Genomic DNA, 23,440 nt, shown 5'->3' with positions numbered 1-23,440 from the left:
GAATAAAACCAAAATTGCTCAAATGTTTTTCATTTGCTTTCTTAATGAGTCAGGGAGCCGTTTATGGGGCCGAAAGAACACACGATCTGGCCACTTCATGGCATTTTCCCCATCTAGTAACCAAACCACTAGAAGAAGAGCAGCTCTCGCTGATTCTGGTCTGATAACTGGCTTCCTAAGACCTCCAAAAAGCCCACAAAAATGCATGAAACAAACACTAGTCCCAGCGTACACCCCCAGTAGGCTGATCAGCACAGCATGAGGGGACACTGGTAGGATTCGGTCACTGGAGGAGGGAAAATAGTCCCTCTGTGAGGCGTAGGGATATTTCTTGTGATTTTCTGAGGAATCCAGCTGGAAAAGATTACAAAATAGTGGACCAGATTCTCCCCTCATGCCAGTTTTTCACTGATACCAGTGGAATTCTTCCTCGTTCACATCAGCGTCAGAGATTGGCGAGTCAGCCCCAGTCAGTCGGCAGTGAAATCCAACAACCACTCACTTTGCTTAGCAAAGCTCTTGCACTTTCCTTTCCAGGGCAGGTGGAACAACCATAAATACTGAACAGAGAACATTGAGCTGTGTCCAGAGCTTTTTAACAAACAGAGAGTTACTTTACCCGGAGAAATCAGAACAGATCGGCTAGTCCTGGCCAGCCCCACCAGGTAATCCCACCACCCATCTGTCCATGTCGTTCTTGCATTAAAATACTGTTGGGTCAGAGGAAGCCAGTCTGGATCAGTTCTTGGGAGCCAAAAAACAATAATTCAAGATGCACATGTTTTTAGGGAGATAGACGTTCTTTCTCACTCCCATTCCCCTTTTAAACCAACCTGCAGGACAGGAATAACTGGAGAGAAAATGGAATCTTAGGGCAAAAATATTTGGATGTGGTTGTCTCAATGTGTTGTCAGAACCCCCATGTAGCTTCTGATTCCATAGAATCTACCACACAAACAACTTCTCATCACAGAGCTGTGCTATGCAATCTCAGTTTTTCCTAGGGGGAAAAATGGTTTCTAGCCTTTATAACAAAAACCTTCCTAACGTGACCTAAATGTAATCTAGTAGAGTGACAGCTTCTGGAGTCTACAGACAGTCTGAAACTATAGCTCTGAGAAGTTGGAACTGCCCCATTCATCTCAATACTGTGTTGACTCTGAAAACTGGTAATCGCAATACAAATGGCACCCTTGTTAACTATTTCACTGCTGATCATATAAGAAGAAACATACATATAATATGCTATTCCATGACACACAACCTGCACCCTGCAACCTCTCTGGTGCCCATTGGTCCCCTATCTAGGCACACAAACTTCCAGTTTCCTCCAGATAACTTCAACAAGGCAGTTATGCATTTTAAATACAAAATCCTACAGCACCCTGAAAATTCTAGACGTAGCATAAAATAAAGTAAATTTAGTAGCAAATGACATTAAAAAGGATTTATTCTGTACTGACTGCATTATTTGGCTTCCTATCACACCACCACATGAACTGATTCTGGTTCCTTGCATAGTTTGCCTGACATCCTCCCAGTTCCTAGCAAATACAATATGAGGAGGAACAAAGAGCACAGAGAATGCATCCCCTCCCCGTGGTACCTCTTTGTGATTTGCAGGGATAGGTCTCCATCTCCACCTCATGGAGAGGGAACGGGGCCTTGGCCGGCATCACAGGGCGGAACATGTAGCTGTCGTTGGGCAAGGAGTGCATCCGGGACACTGAGATCTTGCGAACCGTTAGGAAGTTCTGAGGCTCTCTCTTTGCTCTCACGCAGGCAGCGCCTTCCTGCAAATTAGCAAGAGAAGGAAAACTGGGTTATTCTGCACCCTGGCAGTGAGGCTGCAGTGAGCTCCTTTTTGTTAGCCACCCTTGGAAACAGCACTGAGGCTTAAAACCCTAGGCAGATATGCCTCTCGCTTGATGTCTCTGGTGCCCCTGGGTAAAAGAAAGCTCCAGTGAGACGTGAAAGAGGCTCTACTCAGCACTGGCTCTATTGATAAGTAAATCACTCAAAATGTGTCTGAAATATAACAGAACAACAATTAACAATCAGCCAGGAAGCCACCACCTTGACACGCATCTGACATCACAGGAAACACAGATCATCATGGGAACGCACGAGAAAGAGGCTTTCCAAGTGGCCAAGTTCTAATCTTTTATTGTGCGGTTAATTTAATAATAACTCGGAAAGTGTCCTGCAATTCTTAGGAATTTCCACAGTGATAAGCATTACCTACGTCTTAACCTACACCCCAGCTTCGGGTCTAGTCTGATGACAGATGGGTAAAATGGCCGCTCCCACTCAGAGACACTCAAACCCATGCTGACAAGCAGTGACAAGTCTCTGGTCATTCATTTATCATGCATATAAATACACATAGCCCACCTCCTATAGATACACTAAGACCTCAGTCCTATGCGATGTGTATCCTATAGCCCATGCTGAATCCCAGTGACTCTGCTACACATTGCAGGATCACGGCTTGATATTGCAAATATGTATTTATATAACACCACTTGTACTCTGTCCTTATTTAGCAACTTTTATCCAAGGGACTTAAATTTCTTTACTTACCTAATTGTTATGCCACTCCCAGAGGGAAGAACTGAGACAAGTTTATGTGACTTGCCCAGGATCATACAGTGAGTCAGTGTCGGAGGTGGGAGTTCTGACTCCCTGTTTTAACTACTAGACACGTTCCCTCACCATTTATTTAATTATTTAAAATACAACTAATGACATCACTTTTCCTTTAATGTCAGCCTCCAAGAGGTTGACTGAAAACATTTTCCCAGTTATGCATGTTAAATTAACTCATTTTACTTCCCAGCTGTAGGGTTTCCCTCAGTCATGCTAGAAAAGTCTGGGCTTAAGTCTCAAAGTTGAATTGTCCACATATCATTGAGGATCTGGTTAAATCTGTATTTTCCATATCCCCAGCTCATGAATTTTTCTCCTCTTAGGACAAATCCTTGAGACAACTTACTTCTGTGCTTTTACACTGTTGAACTTGGCTGAGAATACAGTGGATCAAGCAGCAATTATTTATGGGTAGCTGGCATCAGGAACAAAATACTGATTTGATCAACAGCGCTAGGGAACCCAGGCCTTCAGTTCTAATCTGTCAATGCATCAGGTTTGTGCCAATTCTGGCCAGAGCAGAGTCACTGTAGTTAATAATATAGCATGTGAACACCTGAGCTGCATGCATAAGGTCATTTACGAAGAAAAGTGCTGGCAAGAAAGGAGTCGTTTCCCTTTATCAATAGTTTTAAACAGTGGCTCATGAAGCCATTTTCTGAAGAATGGTCACAATATTGTCTATAGAAACTAAGCTCTTGTTTAAAATTCTTTAAAATGGACTGTTGGTTGCAAAGAACACTTCCTAACGGAAAAGACTGCAATAACGGAGGCCATTGGGCACTGGGCCAATGCGTGACCTTTTCAATGGGAACAGAAGAGATCCATTTATAAGGAAGTTTTAAATATGAACATATTAAATTTACACACCTGATATGTACTTTGGCCCAACCAGGGTGTAATGCCACTCTAAGAAATGGTGACATCTGATGACACTTGAACAAAAGCTCCCTTTGTCTTCAAATTTGTTTTTAAAGTGTCTAGTTAGCACTCCGCTGGGTCTGATCCAGTGCCCGCTGAAGTCTACCGGAGTCCCTCCATTGACTTCAGTGGGCTTTGGATCATGTCTTTGGTGCTGGATAAGGGCCAGATTGAGGGTGAAATCCCGGCCCCATTGAAGTTAACAGCACAACTCCCACCAACTTCAATAGGGTTAGGATTTCACCCCAAGAGCTTACACTGCTGTCTGAGCTGTGACTGCAGCTCAGGTAGGCATACACACACGAGCTTCAATCCAGCGATCCCAGCTGGAAATGGAAGTGAAGATGGGGTGGCCCAGACCCTGGCACTGACTAGCACTGTGAGTATGTACCCAGGGTTCTGAGCAAGCTTGTACAGCCCATGCTTAAATCCATGCCACCGTGTCTTCGTGAGACAGGGCAGTGTCCAGGTGCGCTGTCCCAGGAAGAGTCTGCCTCTGTGTGTGTGTGTGTGTGTGTGTGTGTGTGTGTGTGTGTGAGAGAGAGAGAGAGAGAGAGAGAGAGAGAGACCTCCTGCTCCCTGCAGCCTGGCTTGTGGTCGGTGGTATTGGGAGACCCCAGTGCTGCTGCCTGATCCCCTGCACAGCCAGAGGAGACAAAGGTATAATCTAGCCTTAAATAAAGAACATTAATGTTAGTTGCACATGCAGTGGCAGGGACGGGTAGATCAAGTAGGGAATCTGTATGTAACCAGTGTGCCGCACCCATTCTTCCTACCCTTCACCGGCTCCCTGTCAGCTTAGCCTCTTCCCCAGTCCTAAACCGACTCCATGTTTTTTTAAACAAAAAGAAATACTCCACAAGCAAAGGAGACTGTGGCAGGAGACGTGGGCCTGGAGTTTGGAGCACGGTTCCTGCAAGCAAGCAATGGCAGAACTCCCCAGGGGGGCTCCTGGGAAGGCACATAAGTGGCTTTTGCTCTTTTTGTTCTCTCTCGCTTGTCCTGCTAAATAAATGTAGCTCACTCTCAGAGCTAGTTCAGCCACTTCCCACACAGACAACTCCAGGCTCCACAGTGAGGAAGGGAGGAGGAAAGCAAGAGCGAAAAACAAATACTCCTGCCTGTACATGCCAGAACCGGGAGCCACTTAAAATTCTCAAACTCTCGCAGCTTAACAAGGTGACATTTTTTCTAACTCTCCTCCGAGCTAACAAGCTGTCTGCCCTAGGACCGGCCAGGACCTTATCCGCACAGCAGCAGGAACCCTCAACCTTTTGTGGCACACATTCAACGTGCCAATTATTGCCTCTCTTTGCAACATGCCCTTGCTGCATTCTCCCTTTGATGCAAATCAAAGCTTAGCTTCCAGGTGGCCAAGGTTAAAGGAGACAAGGAAGCAGAAGCCCTGCAGAGAGCAAGAGACGCTTCTCAGAGTGGCTTCTCTTCATACAGATTGTTTCCTGCCTTACCCACTGAGAACTCACCCTCCAATCAATAACTCAGTCTTAGCCCAGAACTTGCTTGGAGATGCCACTGACCCACGGGATGCCCAGAGATTTCCAGAGATGTTTGCCGCTTGCCTTTTTTGTCACTCTAATTACAGACATCAGTAGAGCAGTGAACGTAGAGACAGCATGGCCCTAATGAGGCCAGGATGGCTTGATTTTGGGAGGTCCATGCAAGTCTAGACTTGGGGATTCCCATGCCGTGTGGTGTTATGTCTCAAAACATCGTCATGTTGCGAGGCTGCCACAACACGGTAATTGTCACACACGATCCTAAGGCACCTGTTACAAATGGTGTTTGGGTCCCTTTTCCATGGCCAGTCATTAACAATTCCAAATGACAGGAGCAAACCCAATAGCCTACTGATTTAAGATTGAGAGACGAGAGAGTTCTGGCCATTTGGCTAAGAGCCCAGAATTTCACAGCCCTCAATCAGCTGAAAGTCTGGGCAAAGACTAACTCTCTTTGAAACAGGTATACACTTCAATGTGGTTCCAGTGGGAGGGAGTTCCAGAGGTGCAGGACCCACGAGAAAGATGTCCTGCAATCACCCTGGCATTAGCGACTCCCAGGATGCCAGAGGGTCAGAGACGGAGAGGCAGAGTTTAAGGTAATTTAGGCCAGCAATGATTAGTACACTGAACTTCAGTTAGGAGTCCATTGGCATCCAGAACAGAGTTAGCAGACAGCACCGTCCCTGGTCATGGGTGCTGAAGGGGTCTAGAGCTAGTCCTGCTTTGGGGTTAAGAAGAGCTCTCATCTGGTACAGGACCCAGCCTGAACACTGTTTTGAAAAACGATTAGAAGCAAGAAGGGTCAGTGTGGGAAAACACCTCCCCCCCTTATATCCCACAAAGGTCATTTCAGTTGCAAAACACAGGAATGGCTCTCAACAGCAATAGACTCACTCCTGCCTTTCTTATTGCACGACCTCACCCAGGGATGTCCATGGGTCACTTCCCCAAGACACACTGAAACGTGGCCATTTCCTATACGGTCAGTTATCCGCTGAGAGCCCATCATAAGATGAGGTGCAACCAATCAATCATGGAGTAGTTGTGGAGTTTTTCTGTCATGTCCCTTTTCTATGCCAGGGCCCAGACTGTTACGTACCATGTGTTGCTTTTGTTGTGCCGTTCCACCTTCTCAGCACAGATTTAAAGAGTTCCCAGTAATTGCAAGAAAATCAATTTCGGCATTCAACCAAAAGCAGGAAATCGATAGAAATCTCTACCTGCTGCCCCCCTCCAGCTTAACCAAGAAAATATGCTCACGTGAGCCGCACAGTGGAACCTGCCTGCTAGGTCGAAAATCCACAGGTTACCAGCTGACCGACTTGAAAAATCAAAGCCAATTTTAACAGCTGTGGATGATCTATGTCGCGTCCATATTGAGGCAGTGGGGAGCAGCTTTTCCATGCGTGAGACACATAACAGTGTTACTTGCAGGACTCGCTGTTTATTTAACAATCTATCCCCCCCTCTGTCTAATAAGTGCAGGGCTCTCTTGGCTAAAAAGAGCATGTCACACGCAATCCATGCAGGCTCCTTGGCCTGCCCCAGCGGAATGATTTAGAACGTGCCCAGCTTCAGCAGATGCAAAGGCAGCATGGAAGACAGAGGACGGAAACAGGCTGTTCTAGCTGTGAAGCGACAGGAAGAGGACAACGCTAGGCAGACATGAATACACCATCAGCCAGCTGCACGGCACTAAAGCATGCTGGCACAACGCAGAAGCAACGGCCCGTCGTTCATTCACCTCTGACTCGCGGCCTGGGGTTTTGTGGGAAGGTGTCAGGACATGGTGGTGAGGAACAGAGCGGAAGGACGTGTTTTCCATCCGGGGAGTCTCTCTGCCCTCCAGCGGGTCTGAGTCTGGGATGGCTAAAGACACATTCTCACAGCTCAGTGCCTCCTTCGGGGACAAAATTAGGAAGATAAAAGGTATCAGTAGCGGGGCAAGGATGGGGTTCACACTTCAACCCTGAGCTCACACACGCTCTCCCCACACCTGCCCCCTCCGTGTGAAACGGGAAGGAAGAGAAAAGGAAGGCAGAAAAGGGTCCAAATGGTAAGAAAGTCTGGAGTGTCTTATTACCTCTTGCAAAGGCATCTGTCCCATCACGCCCAGACACTGTAAAAGCCCCTTCCACTCCAGGTGTGAGAGTCTCCTGCCTCGTTACCCTAAGAACAGTATTTCCTTGAACTCCACACCCCCTTGCCCTGTAGCAGCTTGAGGAACTCTGACTGACTCCTCCCGATCCCTCCGGGGGCTCCCCAGATAATACCCATTGGAGGAGCAGCTCCGCCAGCCTTGAGCAGGCACTGCCCCCTGGGCCTGGCCAACTCCACTAACTCGCACGGAAGGGCTGGGCTCTCACCACCCTTTCCACGTTTGGACAGCCCAGCACCAGGGGCATTTCTAGCAGGGAACAGCGGCTCGACTCCAAACTATACTGTGTCTGGGCTCTGCCTGGGGGTTGAGGAGGCTCCTTGGATCATTCCTTCCCTGTTGTATCCCCAGTGCAGCCAGAGTGGACTATAAACGTCTAATCCCATGTGCCACTAGCCTGGCTTCCGCGATATTGGGAATGGGACCGTTGGCCTCAGGGGTTTCATATCTCCTAGGCGTGCATGCAACCCAGCCCAGGGCAAAGTTACTGAATGTCAGAGAACCTAGCTAAACGGGGAGCCAAATTCCACACCAGATGGACACGGTAATCCAGTTAGGGTTCCGAGGGCTGAAATGGGTGGGGGTTAAAGCATTAGCTTGCAACTTCTTGACCTGGATTCAGACAGGCCTCTGGCCTATTCCTGTAGGTACCTGGAGCAGGAACTCCATGAGGCATCTGTTCCAACCCGAGGCACCTGAGATGTAGGTCACGGTGGGAACTCACCCTGCTAACACCATGCTGTATGGAGGGTTTTCCAGCTGATGGAAGGGTGTTTTACCAATACACTGAACAACATGGCAAGTCTGCTTTGCTGGGACTGTACTACTGGCTAGTCCCAAATAACTGGATGGCCACCAGTTTATTCATGGAAATGTTTTTGAAGCCTGAAAGTTATCCAAATTTTTGCACTGACAATTAGTCATGTGAAAACCCCTCCCAGGAAACATGTGATTGGTTATTTCCCAGTTGTCATTCTAAAAAGTTTCAGCTGTCCAATCACGCACCATGAGCAGGTGAGATGAGCAGTTTTGGGAACAACCCACGGGCTGCAATTTGTTCAGTGACTATTGACAGATCATGACCACGTTTATAAAAAGTGTGATCAGTCTGTGTTCAATGTGTGACCAGCACAGAGATCTCAAAGCCCAAGGAGAAATTCGACCAATTCTATTGTGCTTCATTTGCCGGTAGAAACTTTTATTAACTCTAGATTCAAAATGCTGTCTCCCCTGCTACTGTCTAACCAAGTTACTTTTTATCTGTCTTGTTAGAGTCTGAGGGATAAAAAAAATACTATTTAGTCTAAAATCCCCTGTTGATTTTATGGTAGATTAATTTTTCATGATATGAGCAAAGCAAGCCTGTATTTTTCTCTTTTCAATATACTGTCTGCCATGAGATGGGACAAATCTCACCCCCCTCCTACCTGAATTTTGATTGCCCTGTTTTTCTGGAGGGTAAATAGGAGTCAAAGAGTTCAAAGTGCCGCTTGCTTGGGAGCTGGGGATGTCTCCACACTAACCAAGGAAGTCGGCATCAGCTGTTTGCTGTGGACTTTGAAAAGGCCCAGGACCAAATTCAGCCTGGCTTAAGCAGAGCATAAGTCCTGCTGAAGTCAGTGAGAGTTGCGAGAGCTTCGGTCAGAACTGGATTTGCGCCCTAATGTCAAGCACGGTGGTTTTCAAACTGGAGCACAACCCCCACTGAATTTCAAGTGATTCGGGCACCTCACTCCGATCGGCTCCTTTGTAAATCCTGCCAAGAGGCTGATGTGCTAAGACTAAAAACAACCTGAGCTGGATTTCTGCACCTGCATGGAAGAAATTCCTGCCATCCGCTTAGCCCACGAACTGGGATTGCTCAGGGCAAAGTCTCCTATGCTACCAATGGCCCCGCAGCTGCTGTTCACGATAAAATGATGTACAAAGAGGGGAGCGGTGCATATAAAATGCGACTTGGGCTGTTACTTCTCTGAGCCCAAATTCACCGGGGATGCTCCTCCATTGCTGATGCCTACTATAAATGGATGTTAAAACTCCCCCTGGAATGCTGGGTGGTGAAAGGTCACATGCGGAGGTCAAAGAGCCAGATTCCCCTTCATCCTGGGGAGCCTCTCAACTTGTCGGAAGACTCGAAGATGGGGGTGGAAACTACTCCCAAGCCCTAAGTTCCTGGGGGACACGGGAAAAGCTGCCTTCCTTTTGAACTGCCTCGTGGCACATCCCTTTAGCTTGATATAACTGGGGTTCTGACCAGGGCCGCCTGGGGGGGGGGCAAGTGGGGCAATTTGCCCCAGGCCCCGGGCCCTGCAGGGGCCCCCACGAGAGTTTTTAGGGGCCCCTGGAGCGGGGTCCTTCACTCGCTCTGGGGCCCCCAGAAAACTCTCGTGGGGCCCGGGCCCCCGGAGCTTCTTCCGCTCGAGGTCTTCGGCGGCAATTCGGCGGCGGGGGGTCCTTCCGCCCCGGGACCCGCCGCCGAAGTGCCCTGAAGACCCGCGGCGGGGGGGTCCTTCCGCCCCGGGACCCGCCGCCGAAGCGCCGGGTCTTTGGCGGCAATTCGGTGGCGGGGGCGGATCACTGCAGACTACGTGGCTCTGGGAAGAAGGATAAAGGAGTTTGAGGCGCAAGTGGTGTTCTCGTCCATCCTCCCTGTGCAAGGAAAAGGCCTGGGTAGAGACCGTCGAATCGTGGAAGTCAACGAATGGCTACGCAGGTGGTGTCGGAGAGAAGGCTTTGGATTCTTCGACCATGGGATGGTGTTTCAAGAAGGAGGAGTGCTGGCCAGGGACGGGCTCCACCTAACGAAGAGAGGGAAGAGCATCTTCGCCAGCAGGCTGGCTAACCTAGTGAGGAGGGCTTTAAACTAGGTTCACCGGGGGAAGGATACCAAAGCCCTGAGGTAAGTGGGGAAATGGGATCCTGGGAGGAAGCACAAGCAGGAGAGCGCAAGAGGGGAGGACTCCTGTCTCATACTGAGAAAGAGGGACGATCAGTGAGTTATCTTAAGTGCCTATACACAAATGCAAGAAGCCTGGGAAACAAGCAGGGAGAACTGGAAGTCCTGGCACAGTCAGGGAACTATGATGCGATTGGAATAACAGAGACTTGGCGGGATAACTCACATGACTGGAGTACTATCATGGATGGATATAAACTGTTCAGGAAGGACAGGCAGGGCAGAAAAGGTGGGGGAGTTGCGTTGTATGTAAGAGAGGAGTATGACTGCTCAGAGCTCCGGTATGAAACTGCAGAAAAACCTGAGTGTCTCTGGATAAAGTTGAGAAGTGTGAGCAACAAGGGTGATGTCGTGGTTGGAGTCTGCTATAGACCACCAGACCAGGGGGATGAGGTGGACGAGGCTTTCTTCTGGCAACTAGCAGAAGTTGCTAGATCGCAGGCCCTGGTTCTCATGGGAGACTTTAATCACCCTGATATCTGCTGGGAGAGCAATACAGCGGTGCACAGACAATCCAGGAAGTTTTTGGAAAGTGTAGGGGACAATTTCCTGGTGCAAGTGCTGGAGGAACCAACTAGGGGCAGAGCTTTTCTTGACCTGCTGCTCACAAACAGGGAAGAATTAGTAGGGGAAGCAAAAGTGGATGGGAACCTGGGAGGCAGTGACCATGAGATGGTCGAGTTCAGGATCCTGACACAAGGAAGAAAGGAGAGCAGCAGAATACGGACCCTGGACTTCAGAAAAGCAGACTTTGACTCCCTCAGGGAACAGATGGGCAGGATGCCCTGGGAGAATAACATGAAGGGCAAAGGGGTCCAGGAGAGCTGGCTGTATTTTAAAGAATCCTTATTGCGGTTGCAGGAACAAACCATCCCGATGTGTAGAAAGAATAGTAAATATGGCAGGCGACCAGCTTGGCTAAACTGTGAAATCCTTGCTGATCTTAAACGCAAAGAAGAAGCTTACAAGAAGTGGAAGATTGGACAAATGACCAGGGAGGAGTATAAAAATATTGCTCAGGCATGCAGGAGTGAAATCAGGAAGGCCAAATCACACTTGGAGTTGCAGCTAGCAAGAGATGTTAAGAGTAACAAGAAGGGTTTCTTCAGGTATGTTAGCAACAAGAAGAAAGTCAAGGAAAGTGTGGGCCCCTTACTGAATGAGGGAGGCAACCTAGTGACCGAGGATGTGGAAAAAGCTAATGTACTCAATGATTTTTTTGCCTCTGTCTTCACAAACAAGGTCAGCTCCCAGACTGCTGCACTGGGCAGCACAATATGGGGAGAAGGTGACCAGCCCTCTGTGGAGAAAGAAGTGGTTCGGGACTATTTAGAAAAACTGGACGTGCACAAGTCCATGGGGCCGGATGCGCTGCATCCGAGGGTGCTAAAGGAGTTGGCGGATGAGATTGCAGAGCCATTAGCCATTATTTTTGAAAACTCATGGCGATTGGGGGAGGTCCCAGATGACTGGAAAAAGGCTAATGTAGTGCCCATCTTTAAAAAAGGGAAGAAGGAGGATCCGGGGAACTACAGGCCAGTCAGCCTCACCTCAGTCCCTGGAAAAATCATGGAGCAGGTCCTCAAGGAATCAATTATGAAACACTTAGAGGAGAGGAAAGTGATCAGGAACAGTCAGCATGGATTCACCAAGGGGAAGTCGTGCCTGACTAACCTAATTGCCTTCTATGATGAGATAACTGGCTCTGTGGATGAGGGGAAAGCAGTGGATGTGTTATTCCTTGACTTTAGCAAAGCTTTTGATACGGTCTCCCACAGTATTCTTGCTGCCAAGTTAAAGAAGTATGGGCTGGATGAATGGACTGTAAGGTGGATAGAAAGCTGGCTAGCTCGTCGGGCTCAACGGGTAGTGATCAATGGCTCCATGTCTAGTTGGCAGCCAGTTTCAAGCGGAGTGCCCCAGGGGTCGGTCCTGGGGCCGGTTTTGTTTAATATCTTTATTAATGACCTGGAGGATGGTGTGGACTGCACTCTCAGCAAGTTTGCAGATGACACTAAACTGGGAGGTGTGGTAGATACACTGGAGGGTAGGGATCGGATACAGAGGGACCTAGACAAATTAGAGGATTGGGCCAAAAGAAACCTGATGAGGTTCAACAAGGACAAGTGCAGAGTCCTGCACTTAGGACGGAAGAATCCCATGCACAGCTACAGACTAGGGACCGAATGGCTAGGTAGCAGTTCTGCAGAAAAGGACCTAGGGGTCACAGTGGACGAGAAGCTGGATATGAGTCAACAGTGTGCCCTTGTTGCCAAGAAGGCTAACGGCATTTTGGGCTGTATAAGTAGGGGCATTGCCAGCAGATCGAGGGACGTGATCGTTCCCCTTTATTCGACATTGGTGAGGCCTCATCTGGAGTACTGTGTCCAGTTTTGGGCCCCACACTACAAGAAGGATGTGGAAAAATTGGAAAGAGTCCAGCGGAGGGCAACAAAAATGATTAGGGGTCTGGAGCGCATGACTTATGAGGAGAGGCTGAGGGAACTGGGATTGTTTAGTCTCCAGAAGAGAAGAATGAGGGGGGATTTGATAGCAGCCTTCAACTACCTGAAGGGGGGTTCCAAAGAGGATGGAACTCGGCTGTTCTCAATGGTGGCAGATGACAGAACAAGGAGCAATGGTCTCAAGTTGCAGTGGGGGAGGTCTAGGTTGGATATTAGGAAACACTATTTCACTAGGAGGGTGGTGAAGCACTGGAATGCGTTACCTAGGGAGGTGGTGGAGTCTCCTTCCTTGGAGGTTTTTAAGGCCCGGCTTGACAAAGCCCTGGCTGGGATGATTTAGTTGGGAATTGGTCCTGCTTTGAGCAGGGGGTTGGACTAGATGATCTCCTGAGGTCCCTTCCAACCCTGAGATTCTATGATTCTATGATTCTATGAAGACCCCAGGCCCCCTGAATCCTCTGGGCGGCCCTGGTTCTGACAGACTCTGGAGCCTCTGCTGGTCAACAGATCCTGACCAGAAGCTCCCTACCCCGCTCATTAGAAGACACCACAGGCCTTGAGTCAATCATTACCAGGGCTTGATGTTTCACTCGCATGGGGGACTCTGGCTTCATGGCCTCCTGGCTCCCGTAGGGGGCCCTGACGTCCGAGGCAGAGGTGCCACTTCCACCTCCGCTGTTGGCCGGGGTGCTCCCTCCTCTGGACATTTCTAGCTCTATCTCCGCGTCCATCTCCGCGTCCTCCTTGGCTTCCTTGTTGCTCTCCTCCAGGTGCTTCATCAGCACGGCCACCACCACGTTGACGAGGACAAACTGGGCGATGAGGACGAAGGTGACGAAGTAGACGGGGGAGATGATGGGCAGGTAACTCAGGCAGTGCTTGTCCTCCCTGGTGCATTCCCGCAGCGTGTCCTGAGATTCAGAGAGAGGGAGGGAGGGAGGGAGGGCTTTGAAGCAGACTGAGCTTTGCTAACAAGCATTAAACCACAGACAGACTCCAAAGCCGGCCTGTTCAGAACTGTGCAGCTAATGGGAAGATTATTCCAGACACAGGCTGAGGAATCAGCACTCCATATGCAGGGTGGAGTTTTAGCTCCTTTTATTTTGTTCTGACGTTAGAGACACACCAATATGCCCCAGACACCCAGCTGAGCTACTGCAGTAAACAGAATAGAGATGGGGTAAGTGGGTGCAGTGGGATCAGCTGTCTAAGGCCACAACCCCGCCACATGAGCTAAAGGGGGAGCTCTGGTATCTTTTAGAAGCACAGGGCCTGTTCCACACAATGGATTCCTCCCATAGAGGGCAGTGGTGTAAACTCACACTGGCCAGTTCCGTGGCGGAAAGGGGGCAGAGAACAGCTGGAGCGTGGAGAAGCTGGCAGCAGCGTGGCCAGAGAGCGCACGTACCTTCATGATCCCATTCCAGTTGTCCCCAGTCGACACCCTGAAGAGGGTGAGAAAGGCCATGCCGAAGTTGGTGAAGGTTGCGTGCCGGCTCAGACCTTCGCAGGGATTGTCTTCGCTGCAGTCTGCACAGAACAGAAGCAAAAGCAACACAATGAAGATAGTTCTTAACAGGGCTGGTTCACAAACAGCTCCAACTGACAATACAGCAGTGTGGCCAAGCAGCTACAGCACAGGCCTGAGACGCAGGAAACCTGGGTTCTAGTCTCAGCTCTGCCCTTGGCCTGCTGCGTGACCATGGGAAAATCGCTTCCTCGCTTGGTGCCTCAGTTTCCCCATCAGTACAACGGGGATAAATGATACTGACTGTGCTTTGGGATCTACTCATTAAAGATTCTATATAAGAGCTAGGTATTATTATTATTTAGTGCTTTGCCAACTTCATTGTCAAGGTGGAGGGGAGGGAGAGAGCTTTGGAAGCATGGGTTAATAGCACTGCAGGGTGCGGGATTTCCAAGAGGAAGATGAACCATATGGGTTTCATCTGTAGGGGCATCTCCCTTGCCAGACCCCTACCTTCACTAAGCTTCTTGGGACTTTACCCTACATGGAGTGTTTCTTTCTTTCATTCAATTCCATGATTTCATCTTGTACAGGATGTTGTTACGGTTTGTATCACCGGGACCGCCGCTGTGCTAGGCGCTGTACAAACAGGACACAAAGATGGCATCTGCCCCAAGGAGCTTACAATCTGCAGCCTTGGAATCGGAGCCTAGCTTTGTGGGTGCTCCTGGAGCTCAGAAGGGCACATTCACATGCCCCCGGATGTTGTCCGTAGCTCGTAGTTGCAGCGCAAGCCGATCGTCGGGGACGGTTCTACCTTCCTCTGTTCTCAGAGGCAACAAGCTCTTTTGCAGCAGATTTTCTCCTCGCCCTAATCTCCCCCAAGCAATCGTCCTGGTTTGGAGATCCAACATTTCTGTCGCACTCTAGTCAGTGTGGCCTTCACCTCAGTCTCTCCATCTGCACAAAGAGGGATAATGATACTGCCCCCTCGTGTAAGGAGCTATGGGCTCTACTGGTGAAACGTGCTATGGAAGAGCCGAGTCTATGACTAGGGCTAGGTCTACACTACGGGGGGGGTCGACCTAAGATACGCAACTTCAGCTACGTGAATAGCGTAGCTGAAGTTGCGTATTTTAGGTCGACTTACCTGGCTGTGAGGACGGCGGCGAGTCAACCGCTGCCGCGCCGCCGTCGACTCCGCTTCCGCCTCTTGCCGCGGTGGATTTCCGGAGTCGACGGCAGAGCCATCGGGGATCGATTTGATCGCGTCTTCACTAGACGCGATAAGTCGATCCCCAATAGATCGATTGCTACCCGCCGATCCGGCGGGTAGCGAAGACGTGCCCCTAGGAGTAGTCCGGCTTGCTGGGCACGTGTGTAAAATCTCCGAAGACCTCCTGCAGATTAAGTAACTTGCCTTAGGTACAAACCTGATTGCATTTTCGCTCCCCCGCCCCCCACTTAACAGGCAGCGCTAACTATATACCACGCTGAAAATGAAGTGGAAAGAAGTCAGAACGTGTAAGCTAACTCTCCCCAAATGGCTACGAACACGACTTTCCCTCTTTGCTGCTCTGCACCGTCTGCTTGACTATTACTCTCTCCATTGTGTTCATTATCTTGTTTTATTTTTTTTAAACAGAGCACATTTCCCATAAGGGATATTTTACTGGAATAACATGAGCAATTTTGATATTTTTTTCCCTGAGATTTAATATCCTAATGAATGTAAATTGCACACACCAAACATCCTCTTGTACATAAAACATAGGCTCATTAAGTTTTCATTAGGACAGGCAGCAATCCTTCTTGCAAGAGCCTTTCATTATTAGTCATTTATTTCTGAAGTGCATTAAAAAAAAAAAAAAGCCCGGCCACCAACCTCACTGAGGAGGGAGCAGGGCTTTTTTGTGGCAGACATGGACCAGCCGTGCTTGAGAAAAGGAAAATCAAACTGTTCCCAATAAAAGTCAGGAAGTGGAAGTGGTCTGCTGGCTGGCTGGGTGCTTGTCACAGCTGGGATCAAGTCTCAATCTCAAACCACACACAGCAATTGTTTATTGCACAGGGCTGGCATGGAGTGTGCATAGAAACACAGCATGGATTTAGAACTGCAGAGGGCTGCATAGTCTTTAAGGTATTCAGGTATCTTCTGTCTAAGGATAGGTGAATAAATACTGCCACTACCAGAGATACCTGGCACAGGAATCACCACATTTTCAATGATGCTCTCTGGAGAGTTGCTGCACAAGCATAGATGTTGTAACGCACTGATCCTTGACCTAGGAGATCTGGGTTCTATTAGTGACTCTGCCACATGCAGACTGTGTGACGAGTCACTTACCTGCTCTGGGCCTCAGTTTTTCCAGCTGTAAAATGGGAATATAAAAATATTCCTTTTGTCTGTCTTGTCTATTTAAATTGGAAACCCTTCCAGGCAGTGACCCTCTTCACTTTGTATGTGTCCGGCATCTAGCACAAGGGGGCCTGGATCTCAGGTGGATCCCTAGCTGCTACCGTAATGCCATTTTTAAAAAAAACAACCGTCATTTAGACATATCAGTAGAGAGCAATGATGCGAATGATCACATAACGCCCCAAGAGGCATTGTCTAATAGCTAAAACATGGGACTTGGAGTCAGAAGACTTAGGGATCCTTTCACAGCTGTGCCAGTGACTTGTCGGGTGACCTTGGGAAAGTCACTTCCCTTCTCTGTGCCTCAGTTTCCCCCTCTGTAAAATGGAGCTACTAACACTTCCCGATCTCCCAGTCAGGATTATGGGGAATACATATATGTAAAGTACATTGAAATCCATACACTGAAAAGCATCACAGTAGTGCAAAATATGTTGCTTTTGGAGTAACAGCATCATTAACTGCATAGCTTTCTGAAGCTCCTGCTGTTTCATATAAATACCACAGTCGGGCCCTAAGCACGGTTGTAACCCTATCAAGCCCATCTGAAAATGATCAGCCCCTCCTCTCCATCCCTACGGGCTGAGGAAGCAGCTGCTCTGGACTTTTCTGAAGCTTTGTTAGAATCATAACATGCAAAAGTGAGTCCTAAATCAAAGCTTTAAAGGCTTGCCAAACAATGTGTGTGGGACTCCCAATCAGTGACTGTGATACCGAGGGTACACTCGGGATGTGACTCTTACATTTTGCCCCCTGGCCCTGTCACACTTGAAAGAGGACAGTGCTGTGGAGCTGGCTAGGAGAGAGTCTCTCTGTTGCGTTCCTGGACTTGCTTAATGGAAGGCTGGTGATGCCCTTAGATGGGTTGTAACCTGGGAGGATTGAACACGGGGCCTAAAAGCCTGCACACTTCTAAAAGCATTGTCTTTCCCTCCTGAGCTAAAAGATGCAGCGCTGTTAGCATGAAGCAATCACCTGACTTATAGGGTATGTCGACATTGCAGCTGGGAGCATGTGTCCCAACCCAGGCAGACAGACAGGTGTCATGCTAGCATGCTAAATAGCGGGGATATCATAGAATCATAGAATCTCAAGGTTGGAAGGGACCTCAGGAGGTCATCTAGTCCCACCCCCTGCTCAAAGCAGGACCAATCCCCAACTAAATCATCCCGGCCAGGGCTTTGTCAAGCCGGGCCTTAAAAACCTCTAAGGAAGGAGATTCCACCATCTCCCTAGGTAACCCATTCCAGTGCTTCACCACCCTCCCAGTGAAATAGTTTTTCCTAATAGCCAACCTAGACCTCCCCTACTGCAACTTGAGACCATTGCTCCTTGTTCTGTCAGCAACTCATGGGTAGCAGCCTGACTTACCTGCCCGAGTATAAACCCTGGACCCCATGGTATATACTTGGGTGGCTCGCCTACGCTGTCCCCATGGCTACTTTGCTATTTTTAGCAAGCTAGCATGCGGATGTGTCTGTCTACCCGAGCTGGGAAACATGCTTCCAGCTGCAGCGTTCACGGACCCACAGACCTCTACGTGGTCCATCCAGTAGAGGGAGCCAGAGAGCCACATTGTGAAAGTACGTTATGTCTACACTGCAGTCAGAAGGGTGACTGGAGCATGTGCGGACACGCCCGAGCTAGCTCAGCTCTAGCAGCAAAGCCACAACAGCGTGAGCTAGCTTCTCGAGGGGCCCGGGCGGTGTCGTATAACCCGTGCTGCCACGGCTTCACTACTCTTGTGATTTGAGCTAGTTCAATCAAAACTAGGCGCTGCAGTTACACCTCTGATCGCAGTGTCTCCTGAACTTGGTCAACAAGATAGGGTGATCAGACAGCAAGTGTGAAAAATCAGGACAGAGGGTGGGGGGTAATAGGAGCCTATATAAGAAAAAGCCCCAAATATCGGGACTGTCCCTATAAAATAGGGACATCTGGTCATCCTATGGGGAAGTCACCAACCAGGAGAGCGAATGGGGGTATTCTCTCTTAACAGGACCCAGGAAGCTGGGAGCAAAGCAGGACTATGCTGCCTTTCCTGTCTAACGCCTCCTGCTCTTCTTCTGGCCGGCAGTACGTATGTGACTATTTAGCCATTTCTTCTGCAGTGTCAGAGACCTCCCTTGAGCAGGGTAAATAAACGATGTCGGTGGCGTAAGTCGCTAAGACGGCTGATGCTTTGTGATGATTGAGAAAGGGGGAAATGGCTCTTAGAGAACAATCTATAAACAAGACAGAATCCCAAAACCTATCGGAAAAGGAAATAATTAAGGGCAGCGGAAGATCTGAAGAGCGAGAGGTTCACTGTGGTGCTACTCCAACATAAACCTGGTTCTAAGCCAACTCTGTAAGCAGCGAACTTCCGCCTTAGTGACTATATCCCTGCAAGATTATTATATTTAGGCAGTAAACAGTTCCTCTGCAGCTGGAAGCAGGGTCAGAACTCTCTGCGTGTGTGTATGTGTGGTGTGGAAAGGGTCTGTGTTACATCCTCATGTGTCAGCTGTGACCCCAAGATCAAGAGAAAGCTTTAATCTTCAGAGCTACAGAGCTATAAAGGACCAGAGAGAGAGAGAGGGAGAAAACAAAGGAAACGGAGAGAGACAAATAAATATCGACTGGATGAAATAAACAGTGTCAAGCACATTACTCACCTAGCTTTCCAAACAGCTCCACTCCCAGGGCAGCATAGATAAAAAACAGGAGCATAAAAAGTAGGCCAAGGTTCCCTACCTACATAAGAAGAAAGCAGAACAAGGGTCAGGCAAGTTGAGGTCACAACCATAATTGCTCCATTACATTTTAAATACAAAAAAAAAAAAAAAAAAAAGGGAAACAAAATGGCCAGTGGTTAATCGTTGGGCCGCTCTCTAGAGAAGCCTTCCGGGTACCCTCTCTCTTTCAGGTGGTTTTGTCCACTTCAGCCACCCCCACCCACAGGTGTTTTGTGTCTTAGCTACTGTCGGTGTCTGCGTAGGACCCTCCTACCCCCACCTGCTCAGTGTGCGGCTTTAGGGCCCAATTCCACCAAGCACAGAATGGGACTTAAGCATGTGCTTTTGGTTCAGCATGTGCTGAAGTGCTGGGCTGAATCGAGGCCTTGGTTTGGATTTTTAGCCCTTTAGTGGTTTGATAAAGTTTCTTTTATGGTGATTAAGGGCAAGAGTTTCAAAAATAAGACACTGAAGTGAGGCGCCTCAATTCCTACGCAGGCACCTGCCTTATTTCAAAAGCTCCCTCTGACCCCAGGGGAGGGTCAACCGTGACCTTTAATGTTTCCTGGCTGTGTCCTGTTATTGCAATCAATGGTTAAATCGCCAGCCAATGGGTAAAACCCTCTGGGTTAAATCTCATTTGCAGCGTTTCTTCTCATGGAAAATAAAAAACCAGGGTCCCCAGCCTAAGCAAGCAGTCTGTGAATCCAGCTTTGGGTTTCATTGCCAACTGAGAATGGGCAGGGTCCCTATCTCTTCCTCAAGAAGAAACACAGACCCTGAATCGGTGTCCAAACTTATCCCTGTCCTGTTCACGGGTTTAACTGGTAACTCAGACTCAAAAGGATTCCTACCTGAGCTTGGCTGTTCCTGGGGCTTCCCCACAAGATCTTCCATTGCAAGTTCCCTCTGGGCTTGCTGGAGCTCACTGAACCCATCTGTAAGTGTGACTTAGTAGGAACTACCCTGAATCTTAATGCACACGAAGCCTTAAAAATTGCTCTGTATTTCCTAGATCGGTTTTATATATAGGATTTTTTATATTTTATATATCGGTTATAAGGTGGCAGATTCTCAATCATTTTTCACGGCTCTGCTGCTGTTATTAATTATGGTGCTTAAAAGTGTGCTAGGTACCATAAAACAGGCAAAAGAGGCAGCCCCTGGCTTACCCAGCTCACAGTCTAAGTAGAGACATGATGTGATGACGGAAAACAAAGCAGAGGTAGGGAAGGGGAATAAGGAAGAGGGTTACAAATCCAAGATAGCCTACTGGTAGTTCCCGTATCCTACCCCTCCATATACATATCGGCCTGTAGCTTCAGTGATGTGTCAATTGAAAGATGAATAACAGTGTTCCTCACAAACACCAGAACTGCAGCCCGGAAAATCTCCCAGTGTAATGCCAGCGCAATTAGCCAAGTCATGTTTTGTGGTCACCAGTTGATGAGCTTTGAAGAAGACGTGTGGATATTATCTCTAACAGCGAGCCCTGGCTTCACTACCCCGACGACACCCGGCTCGCAAAAGAGGAGAGCCAAGAAACGGCTCGACTCCAGCCGAGACTTTGCCAGTAAAAACTGCCTGATGTGGCCGCGCAGCCTTCCCGACGTGCAGAGATGTGTCTGGCTGATGGCTGCTGGCTCCCCCTTACTCCTGAGCTTGTCTGTGTGTTACATCACGGCGCTGTGTTAAACAGGAGCGTGCCTCAAGCTATTGGAAAGAGGGGGCTTCGGTGATCCATTGCCCCTGCAGATGCTGAAGTCTGAAGAAGAAATCAGAGGCCCATTCCAGCTGAGGAGGTGGGGGAGGGAGGGAGTGGGGAAGTTGGCCAAAGAAAGCTGCAGAACAGCATAGGAGGGGGACTGTGTACATGGCCTTGGGTGAGTCATTTCACCTCTGTAACTAAACATACCCGTCTACAGTCCCTTTGTCGGGAGGTAATTGAGGTCAGCCCAGCACTCGGGAGAGCCAGAGAGGACAGGCACTAGAGAAGGGCTAAATATGAATCGTTGTTGTTGTTGTTGTGATGAACAAGGCAGGTGAGATCGCGTCCAGAAACTCTTCTACAGCAGGCAGGGCCTGGGATGCCTTCACTGGGCTCTCCAGGAGCAACAGACACTCCTGATCCAGCTAATCTTCTAACAACAGCCAGCAATCATTGGCCTGGCAGCCAGTGACCTGAGGCAGGGTTACTGAAGGCGGTTCTGCCCTGGCAGTTCAGCACAGGCTCTGTTTATCCGCCGGCCTCCCCCTGACCTGTGCTGGGCCTGTCTGAACCCGGTGTAAAAAGCAACAAATAACCCACCCGTCTGCCCCCGCTGGCAGCCAGTGCGTCATCAGTCATTCGCTGCGGCTCCAATGTCAATGGGCAGAGGCCACGCGCTGCCAGGGAGCAGTCAGAGTGGGGAGGAGCCCAGGGAAGGGAAGCCCCAGGAGGCTGTCTTGTGGAGCTGCTCCCTATGAAACGAACAGGGGATGCAGCCACAGAGCCCGCAGATCAGGGCAGGAGAGGGCCATCTGATCTCCCCCCCAGATTCTCTCTCCCCAGCAGCCCAGTCCCACCTCCCTAGCTGGGGAACATCTCGGAGAGGGACTTTGCTGGGCACAGAGAGGCTCCCAGACAGGGTAATTCAGCCTAAACTTGCCTGGCCTTTTCAGTGGATTCCCCATGGCACTACGGGGGACAGTCCGCAGAGCGCACACATCCCCCTGGCTGGTCCCTTCCCCAGCGTGGGGCTGGGGGACAGGGAGCGGGATGCTGCTGTTCCACACAGTCAAGGGAGACCCAAGCACGGATGGCTCTGGCAGGTCACTTGACACCCTATTCGCCTCCCGTTTGTATCTCCAACCACTGGGAGCCTTGAACTAACATGCTAAGGGTGAGCAGCGAGGGGGAAGCCCAGCAGCTTTACTGAGCACATCCAGGAGGACTCCATAGAACGGAGTACGTCACCCAAAGGCATGGGCTTAGCATGCACTGGGATGGATGGCTTGGGGCCTCGCTCTGCTTTGGCTGCTCAGGACATCACCGTCCTTAGTACTGCAGTGAGGGGCGTCTTTTGGTTCCAGCTATTCGATTTAATCAAATCTAGTTGCTGTGGTAGCTAAGCACCAGTGGGCTGGGGATCAGGGTTCTGTTCCCGGTGGTGCCACAGACCTTTGGATGACCTTAAACCGCGGCGTGCCTCAGTTTCCCCACCCACTGAACGAGGCTACAGCTGCGCGCTACCTCACAGGAGTTTTCGGAGGCTGTTTTCGTTAAAGGCTCAGCTGTGCCCTGAAGGTGAGCCCTGCACCGGGAGCCATGGGGAGGCCCAGTGCCTCCCAGGCAGCGCAGGGGCTATGCTGAGGTGGCAGCGTTGTCTCCTCTGAGCTGGGCCCACCCTGTTGGTGAAAGGATGTCGAGGCTGAGACTCATGCCCATATTCTGCTCCCTCCGAGGCCACTGACTTGCTGTGTGAATCTGGAGCAAGTGGGTCTTATAACCTCTCTCTGGGCCTGATCCAAAGCCCAGTGACGTCAAAGGGTGGTCTCACGATGTCTTCAATGGGCTGTGGATTAGGCCCGTTGTGTGTCAATTCCCCCTCTGTATCTAATGGGGTGACTGGTACATACCTTCCTGGGCGAAGCACTTTGGGAGACTCAGATGGAAAGTGCTCCAGAAGTGCGAATATGATCGTTATTAGAGCAGGATGCTAGCTCCTGGCCCACAGCTGTCAGGATGTAGAGTCAAAACCAAGCCCTACAGAGCGTTGTGACTGACCTCCTCCTCTCCACCCTCTGCCGGTCGGCTCCGTGAGAGGCGTTCAAGGGCCTCCTCTCTCCTGCTCCTGAAACCTGCTTCAGCACCTCCAGGACCTCTCGCTGCTCTGACTCAATTATTTCCACCCTGCCAGCCCACCCCTTGGCATTTCGGCCGTCCTTGCAGACAACGCCCAGGGGCACCCCGGGATGCCTGTGACGAGCAATGTCTCACAAAGCTAAGCCTCTGCCAATCCTTTCCCAGGACAATGGGTCCTGATCTTTTCCTGCCAGCTCCCGCCATGCAAAGCAATAACTCCGGAATTAGGGAAATGCCAGCTAATTTACGCACTAGACAGAGGACGAAATGGACACATTTGCCAGCCTGGAAAGGGGACATCATCTGTGTGAGATCCAGTCCTA

At 49.6% G+C, this 23,440-nt stretch overlaps 1 protein-coding gene across 1 annotated transcript in view; it reads right to left on the bottom strand.

The window, feature by feature from the left end:
- Window positions 1-23,440, bottom strand: part of CACNA1H (calcium voltage-gated channel subunit alpha1 H) — a 457,818-nt gene that overhangs the window by 5,719 nt on the left and 428,659 nt on the right. Inside the window, exons 29-33 of the mRNA XM_065412515.1 lie at window positions 19,214-19,292; window positions 14,078-14,199; window positions 13,242-13,580; window positions 6,835-6,990; window positions 1,607-1,793 (exon numbers count right to left, since the gene is read on the bottom strand). Coding sequence (XP_065268587.1) covers window positions 1,607-1,793; window positions 6,835-6,990; window positions 13,242-13,580; window positions 14,078-14,199; window positions 19,214-19,292 — 883 coding nt within the window. The remainder of the gene's footprint in view (window positions 1-1,606; window positions 1,794-6,834; window positions 6,991-13,241; window positions 13,581-14,077; window positions 14,200-19,213; window positions 19,293-23,440) is intronic.

This window comes from Emys orbicularis, chromosome 10, assembly GCF_028017835.1.
Source record: "Emys orbicularis isolate rEmyOrb1 chromosome 10, rEmyOrb1.hap1, whole genome shotgun sequence".
NCBI classification, from domain to species: domain Eukaryota; kingdom Metazoa; phylum Chordata; order Testudines; family Emydidae; genus Emys; species Emys orbicularis.
This window is presented reverse-complemented; position numbering and strand designations above follow the sequence as displayed.